This window comes from Triticum dicoccoides, chromosome 2B, assembly GCF_002162155.2.
Source record: "Triticum dicoccoides isolate Atlit2015 ecotype Zavitan chromosome 2B, WEW_v2.0, whole genome shotgun sequence".
NCBI lineage: Eukaryota > Viridiplantae > Streptophyta > Magnoliopsida > Poales > Poaceae > Triticum > Triticum dicoccoides.
The window spans coordinates 17,742,116-17,750,273 of NC_041383.1; the positions used below are offsets into that span (position 1 = coordinate 17,742,116).

The 8,158-nt window shown below is 46.8% G+C and overlaps 2 protein-coding genes across 2 annotated transcripts in view; one reads left to right on the plus strand and one right to left on the minus strand.

Annotated features, from left to right (window-relative positions):
• LOC119360264 (protein PAIR1-like) overlaps positions 1 to 5,041 on the plus strand; it is an 8,725-nt gene extending 3,684 nt beyond the window's left edge. Inside the window, exons 3-12 of the mRNA XM_037625975.1 lie at positions 14 to 197; positions 1,080 to 1,233; positions 1,469 to 1,603; positions 1,747 to 1,799; positions 1,891 to 2,088; positions 2,491 to 2,550; positions 2,628 to 2,971; positions 3,646 to 3,829; positions 4,201 to 4,279; positions 4,536 to 5,041. Of these exons, the coding sequence (XP_037481872.1) occupies positions 14 to 197; positions 1,080 to 1,233; positions 1,469 to 1,603; positions 1,747 to 1,799; positions 1,891 to 2,088; positions 2,491 to 2,550; positions 2,628 to 2,971; positions 3,646 to 3,829; positions 4,201 to 4,279; positions 4,536 to 4,789 (1,645 nt within the window). The 3' untranslated portion in view covers positions 4,790 to 5,041. The remainder of the gene's footprint in view (positions 1 to 13; positions 198 to 1,079; positions 1,234 to 1,468; positions 1,604 to 1,746; positions 1,800 to 1,890; positions 2,089 to 2,490; positions 2,551 to 2,627; positions 2,972 to 3,645; positions 3,830 to 4,200; positions 4,280 to 4,535) is intronic.
• A 783-nt stretch (positions 5,042 to 5,824) lies between these two features.
• Positions 5,825 to 7,725, minus strand: LOC119361816 (7-deoxyloganetin glucosyltransferase-like). The gene is made up of 2 exons (XM_037626959.1): positions 7,146 to 7,725; positions 5,825 to 7,041 (listed from the first exon to the last, which is right to left on the minus strand). Exons 1-2 carry the CDS (start codon positions 7,654 to 7,656, stop codon positions 6,071 to 6,073), a joined length of 1,482 nt encoding a protein of 493 aa, XP_037482856.1. The 5' UTR covers positions 7,657 to 7,725; the 3' UTR covers positions 5,825 to 6,070.
• Positions 7,726 to 8,158: the final 433 nt, after the last annotated feature.

Sequence of the window (8,158 nt, forward strand, 5' to 3'; positions counted from 1 at the left end):
AATTTCGGACCAGGAGCGGCGCCGGGAGGGCCAGCGCGCCCCCTGCTTCCTCCGCGTCGGCGGCGGGGAATCCGCCCCAGGCGGTGGGGACCCAGCAGCAGAGCTTCTCGCTCCCGCGCCCGAAGCTGCCGCGGCTCTCGGAGTCGGAGGCCTTCGTCGACCGGACCCTCCACCGCCCCACGCCCGCGCGCCACCAGGTCTCCTGCGCAGCCGCATCGCTCCCCCTTCCTCCTCGCTGTTGCCACTGAATTGGTTCGTGCGTGTTTTTTTTGGTTCAGTTCAGTTCAGTTCGTCAGCGCCACTTAATTGGTTCAGTGGATAACTCCAGCGGGGTTTCCGATGAATTGGCTGGGTGCCTGGGTCTGGAATTAGCAGTTCGAATTCACCAGCCGATTGATTGATTGATTATATGCTTGGAAACTCGGAATAATCGTTCCTGCAACCTATCTAGTCTAGTATATATATGCTGCAGAATAGTACAGTACCAAACTGAATGAAGCTGGTGCAGGGATCCAAGAGATTGCCTGCTTGCCCAATCTTCATTTTGCGAGCGAACGAACAGTCTACCCTTCTTGCTATGGCCACGGTGGCATTGTGCCATCTTGGCATCTTTTCTGTTTGTTGCACGTGCACTGAAGCATCAAGCATGAGGGTCAATGTCTCAGGCAGTTTATCTGCATTCTGCCGGACTTGCTTCTGTTCGTCGTGAATAACTTCTGCGTTATCCATAAAAGCATGATGAATGGCTTCAGGTTGTGGTATTTCTGTTTGTTGCATGTGTACTGAAGCATGAGGTCTGGGTCCCAGGTAGTTTATCTGTGTTTGTGCCTTGCTTCTGCTGGACTGACCTCCTTATTATAGATGCAGCTTCCGTTTGTCGTGAATGAATTCTGAGTTATCCAATAAAGCGTGATGAATGCCAATTGTGTTATAGATGCAGCTTTCTGGTCGTTGTCTTGCTGCTAAATGTTCCACTAACAACACCTGTCTTTCTACACACAGCTTACTAATTATGAAACATGTCTCGCTCTTGTGCCTTCCCCAATTTTTACCTCCATTTTCCGCTCATTGGTGGCCAGGGATTTGGCTTGCATGACGACTCGTCGAAGAGGATGCCTCCATTTCCTCCCACTTCAGTGTCTCGTGCACAAGAAGAGCCCCAGCAGCAGCAACCGGTGATCATATCCAACAGCACTATCCCACACTGGAACCCCTCTCCTACAGACACTAGATGTAAGCTCTGAATCCCCAAGTGATGCATCCGATTGATTTAACGTCTCTCACCAACTTCAGGAACATTTTTCTCGTTCACCTCTGTTTTATCTCATTGTCTGGGCGTGCAAACTGGACTGGCGTGTGCTTTTATGGTAGAAAGAGCACCGGAAGCCGTTCTGTGTCTAGACCTCACCATCATTATTCCGTGGGTATGTTTTGTTTGGTGTGCCTGATGATGGTAGTATTTCAACAGGTCGGGTTAACGAAGATGCTGAGTGCAGGTTTCAGCAGCTGTCAGGTTCAGTACACAAGGTGGGGATGGTATTGGACTCGGTACAAACTGATGTTATTCAGTTAAACAGAACCATGAAGGACGCATCAGTTGAATGTAAGCCTTGCAAACCGGCACTGTTGATCATAATAGGAATTGCAGCAGCTTCTGCTTTACTCATAAACCTGCACTTTCATTTTTCTTCTTCTTCGACAACTGATGCATCATATAACTGAATCGTATTTATCTGTTATGTGCAGCTGGTGGTGTGCAGCAGAAGTTTGATCTCCTAGAGGATACACTTCAGAAAATTGTAAGAGAAGTTGATGTCTCAGTTCTTTCTCCTACCATTTCATTGTTTGCAAAGACAACAAAGTTTGATATATTCAAATATGTTATCACAGATTCAAGGACAAAATGATCTCAAAGTACTTGCTGAAAATAGCATGAAAAGCAACTCTGATCAGCTGAATGTTCTCAACTCTCGCACCAGCAAATTGAATGAGATGTCTTTGGTCGTTTCAGCCTGCCCAAAACAAGTGCAAGCAGATTTAAGGGAGCTGCATGGTGACATCTTCAGGGTTCTTACAAAGGACATGGAGGTACTTCTTCTGCTGCTAATCTACGGCTAGCTTTGGTACATCTTTTTCTGGTACATTTTGTCTTTTAGGAATTATCCTGATGTTTGGCATGTGCACATAAGTAATTAATGTACCAGCATCTCAAGTTCTCTGTTGTCTCCATATGTGTGGGTTCAGTTCCATATAAAACGTATAAGTTTTCAGAAATCTCTTCATGTATCCAGATTCTTGAAACAACACCTTGTATAATAATCCTGTCACGTAACATTCAGCATTCTCAGTAGGTGCTAGCGTTTACTTTGTCTTTGAGATGGCTCAAAAAGCTCAGTCCTGTCTATCAAGTGGAATGCCACTCTTTTCGTGCTGAAGAAACAATGGATAGTTTTGCACTACAACTGCCTGATCTTTTGTCTCTTCATGCAGGGGGTTGTTAGAGATATCAGGTCTCTGAATACTAGGCCTGCTGCAATGCCGATGCTGCCAGTATGTTAACTCATTACTCGACTAGCTGAATCCATAAGTCTTTTGTTATCCTTGCCTCACTGTCTTTTCTGTCGTAGCTGAAGGACAAGAACTTCTCCCCCAATGAGAGACTACAGAGAAACCAAGTGGTGGCAAAAGGAATTCCCCTGATGAACGGAGTGTCTGTAGCAAATAGAAGACCTATAATGAACCAGACACCAGTAGCAAATGGACGACCCCTGATGAACCAAACACCAGTGGAAAATGGAAGCCCCATGATCATCAACCAGGCTCCAGTAGGATATGGAAGGTCCCAGCTGAAACAAACACCAGTTACACCCCAGAGGGATCTAACATCAGAGATAAATGGAAGGCCCCAGAAGGACCGAATACCAGTAGCAGATGGAAGTCCCCATATGGAACAAATTCCGCCAACAAAACCGTAATATTCTAGTCTCAGTTTCTTGCATAGTTCAGTTATTAGCTAAATATACAGAGATGTTATACAAAGATTCCTAGAAGTATCCTGCTCTGATAGGGATACAAAGCTATGTGGTGTAGCCACAGAGAAAACTCCTTTTTTTTGCGATAGTTTTCTCGCTGTTATTTCTGTTCTATCAGCAAGGTTTTCTTTACCTGAATGTCATGATGCCAGATTTAACCTAGGTGTTTTTGCACATAGAAGGGGCATCAGAGCACAACATGTATGCCCAATAATTTAGAGAATTGAAGTCACAGTTTTCATGAAAGGGTATTAAGAAAAAGGTTTCTTAATGTGCTGACTAAGACTGAATTTTGAAATCCTTGAACACAAGTACAAAGATTGTTAAACTTTTTCAAAATGTTCAAATAACCATTCATATCTGCATAATCCTGTGGTAAGATGCTTATTTTCATGATAGAGCAGAGCTGGTTTAATGCTGGAAATTCATATCTTTGAAATGTTACATGTTGTATTGCTCCAAAACTCTCTCTCTCTCTTCAGGAAGATTATATTCATGACTTTTCAGTTGTACTGCAAATATGACTGTGCATATACATTATGTCTTCAATGTTCTGCTCATTATATCCTTATTAGATTTCTGGATTCTGACAAAGCTTGCCTATTAATGCCAGCCTTCCTGCATGTTCCACTTGTACTACAAGGGCGTCAGTTCTGAAGCCAAAGATAGAACAGGGTGAGGTAAAAGCAGCTCACATGGTTGGTACCATCTACAAAGGGCGTCAGTTCTACAGGCTAGCACCTACACAGAAAGAGGTGTTGAATCAAAAGGTCAATCCCCAAGAGCCAACTAAGAAGGTAACCTGTGATACCTTGCCCCTTTGTACCGTAATGAAATTGTTATAGGATACCTCGAGCAAACTAATGTTGTTGGCTAGTTCGTATACGATTTTCATGCTTTCGTGCAATACTGCTTACAGTTCAGGGCCAATGTCCTTGAAAAAGCATACCACTGAGTTCTGGTTCTGAAAAAAAGCACACCACTGAAAAAAGCATACCATTGAGTTACCGTTCTGAAAAAAGCATACCTATGAATTATTGAATTTACTGGAACATGATTGAAGCTGCAGCTGTAACTTTTCGTATGTGCATCTGCAGTAGACTGAAAACTTGCGCTTGCATTATATTCAGTGTGTGATCGTGGCTCTGTACTTGTGTTTGAAATGCAGGAACCAGTTAAAATAATCATCGGTTCAGATAATGACAGTAAAGGGTGCACTTCCCGGGGGATTCTGAACATGGAACCAGGTAGAGTTCATTCCTTTTTGTGCATGCTTTTCTTATGTCGATTCTGGTTTCCTGCCTCAGTAGGAGAGGAAGACCCTGACTGGTAATCATTCATAACAGAGAGATAGTCATCAGCGATTACGATTTACCACATACTAGTTTCTATTGCGGCATGCATTTTTATTGCCAAAGAACCAAGAAATCCTCATTTGCAGCACAAAAATGATTCAAATGAAAAGAAGTAAACCACACCCTCTGTTATGTATATATGCTGCAGCTGACCTGATGAAGGAAGTCGGCAGCGAGTCGGGCCCACGGCTTGTGTGGGGGGTGAGGAAGAGGAGGACGAGCAGCGAGACGCTGCCCATTGATGCCGCCACCTTGCTGCCAGGAGAAGGGGAGAAGAGGAGGCGGGGACCTGGACCAGACGCACAGAAGGACGAGGCTGTTCACGCGGTTGAAGCTGCTCCAGCAAAGCGGGCTCACAGGTTCAACCCCAAGTACGACGCGACCCTGTGGATCACCTGCTGAGGCGGCCCGAGAAGCCACGTCGGCGCCGGGCACACCGACAAAACAATGGTTGTTCGACTTTGGCAACATCATCAATGCACATAGTATTGTTTCACCTTTGACACCCACCACTCAAACACATTACACATAGATGTCCAGGGAGGTAAAGTCCCTTTTTTTCAACCATTTCAACTCTTGTTTACACGAGGTCCACATGAGGAACAGATTGAAGAATTACAAATGTGATATACAAGTAGCACTTGCAGCATGGTAGGCCGTGAGTTTATTCTGTATGCAATCTATGATTCTAAGTTAGTCCACTGGCACTGGCTGCATTGCCTCAGCTTCCTTCCTCAAACCCTCCAATAGAGCTGACGATAGGTACCGCTCTCCCGCGCTCGGATCAACAGTTTGAAACAACATGTGCATTTGTAACTCTTCTGAAACTTCTTCATGTTAACATTTTTTGTGTGTGCATAATTTTCAGAGATGGGTATGTATGACGCACCACGACGAGCTTCCCTTTGTTTTCTGGCCTCCTTGCGAGCTCAATCGCCGCCACTGCGTTGGCTCCTGATGATATCCCCACCTGCAAAAATTCAGACAGGTTCAGCAATAGTTCAATGAGATCGATCTAGTTTCACACGAGTCTGTTTTTCATCTTGGTTCTTCACAAACTTACATTTTCTTTGGCAAGGGAGGGGTAAATTTAATTTTTGCAACTTATCAACAGACCGGATATTTACAGATAGATAGATATCGATATCTCGGCTTTTGATTATGGCCGTCAATAATCAGACCGGCTGGATATTCGATTGGTACTACTTCTGCTGCAGCAGGGTGGAGAAGGAAGAGACGACGGCGGTGGAGGAGGATGAAGAGGAGGCTAGTCTGCCGCGGCTGGCTTCCGCGAGAAGAGACTTGTGGGGAGACTAGAATAGAATCTGCCTTTTAGGTGAAAAAAAAAATCATGTTTAGACAAATCCAGAAAATTCTGACCCAGAATACATCACGTGGTTTCCTGAAGGAAGGTCATATTATTTTCAAAGTATCAAGTCTCACAAACATAATTGAAAATGCATTACATGTACACACGACCATATGATTGGGCGAAACATTATTTCCCTAGCACAACCAACTTACCCACAATGGCTAACTTGTTGCCCGGCCACAGCCCAACCAAACAATATGCTAACCTTATAGCTACGGACACACCTTATTCGATCAACAGTCCATGCAGAAACTCAAATTCACATCTCGCAACCTATCGGTTGGATCCGCATACATCTCAAATTCCCAATTCTACCCAACAATTTTAGCGGCGGTCAGTAGTACATCCTTGAACAGACTCTCGAGGTTGGCCAACGACCTGCCACCAGGTTGTGTTGTTGCACGAACGGCTATCTCGCTCCACTCCGCCGCCTTCCGCCTCATTTCTTTCCCCACCCCTTCTCCTCCCATCACCTCCCGTATCCTTGCCTCGACCACCTCCCGATGCACATCATCGCCAACTTCCATCCCAATGCCCCACTCCACACACGCGTAACGGGAATTGGTTTCCTGCTCAGCGAAGAAGGGCCAACACAACATTGGCACCCCGGCACTAAGGCCCTCCATCATTGAGTTCCACCCACAGTGTGTCAAGAAGGCGCCCACCGCCTCGTGCCGCAACACCGCCTCCTGCTCGCACCAGCTCGCAAGAAGGCACCTGCCCTTGGTTGCCTCCAGGAACTCAGGAGGTAGGACGGCTGTATCGCCCTTTACCAGGTCATTCCTCACGATCCAGAGGAAGTCGTAGCCGCAGTTGGCAAGCCCCCACGCAAACTCCACCAGCTCCTGCCCGGACATGGTGGTTATGCTTCCATAGTTGACATACACCACGGATCGGGGCTCCCTACCCCGGAGCCATTCGAGGCAGGACCAGTCTTCTCTCCAGAGGCTGGGGCGTATGGCGGCGAGCCTGTCACCAACATCGCCTTCCGAAACCAGCCGCTCAGTGAGGAAGTTAAGTGGGCCGACGGTGTAGACGGGCAGAGGGAGGATGGAACACATGGCGTCCAGAGCCGTCTGCTCAAGCTCGTCAAAGGTGTTGAGGATGACAGCGGCCGCACGGTCCGACTGCTCGACCTCATGCTTGAGGAAGTTGAACATCACGTCGCCAGGGTCCGTCGTGCGGATGAAGGATGAGAAGTCTCGGAGACGCATGTGCTTGCTCATCCCACGTGCGTGTGCCACCGGCGTGTCCAAGTACCCGTTCTTCACTTGCTCTTCGTCTGCTCAGGTCAATGAGAACGCCCAACATCACACACATGGAATGCAACATATATTCAGGACATGGTTGCTACTTGTTACAAACTAGGCATGGCGCCATACATACCTTTGAGAGGGGTGAGGCCCTCGTCTAGGAGGAACTGGAAGTTGCGGTAGCCCATGAAACCGCAGACGCTGGCAGTCCAGAACAACACACACGGCACGCCGAGTTCCACCACGGCATCCATGCTAAAGCTCATGACGCCATCCGCCACGACACATGTCACCTGTGGCACCTCAGCTGCACTGTTGAGGTCGTGGAGTAGGTTCTTTAGGTTGGGGAGGCAGGTGGTCATGATGGAATTGCAGAGGGATGGTATGTCCTGCGTGGCATCGGCATCGGACGGGGGCAAACCGTCAGGAATGGTGGCGAAGCGGAAGTCCGAAAGGCCTGCCACGGCGTCAGGACCGCGGGAGCGGACCAGACGGCGGTGATTATATTCGGTGTTGACGAAGGTGACATGGAAGCCCTTGCAGTGAAAGATCTTTGCCAGCTTCATCATCGGCGTGATGTGCCCCTGAGCCGGGAACGGCACGAACACAGCGTGGGGCTTCTTGTTCGTGGTAGCAGCACCCATGTCGGCGTCGCCCGCAATGGTAGAAATGCAGCTCAAGATTTGAAACTGAGTTTTTAGAGGGAAATGTGATCTTCTCTGTGACTGGTAGAAATGGAAATCACACAGTGCATATATATAGCGACTGGGAGTGGCAATTGCTGCGCGTATAGAGTACAATATTAGTCTAAAAAAAGGTCGGACAGTTTAGTCAAATAGGGCATGGATGCACGACGGATGGATGAGAATGTGTATGTATTGGATTAAGTGTAAGTGGTCATGTCGTTTGCCTTTACTAATAAAGTAGTAATGAATATTGTCGATTAAATGCTCCATCTAGAAGTTTTGTGCAACAGAACCAGATTCTTGAGCCATGCTCACTGAACGAAAGGTGACTGCTGAGTATTTAAATTGTTTCAAGGTACCAACCTCAGATGTGAAGAATAATCTCTAATTAACTTTGTGTCTGAGGCTATTATATATGTGTGTTTGGAGATAATTGCCATTTGTTTTTGTGAAAAAGAAA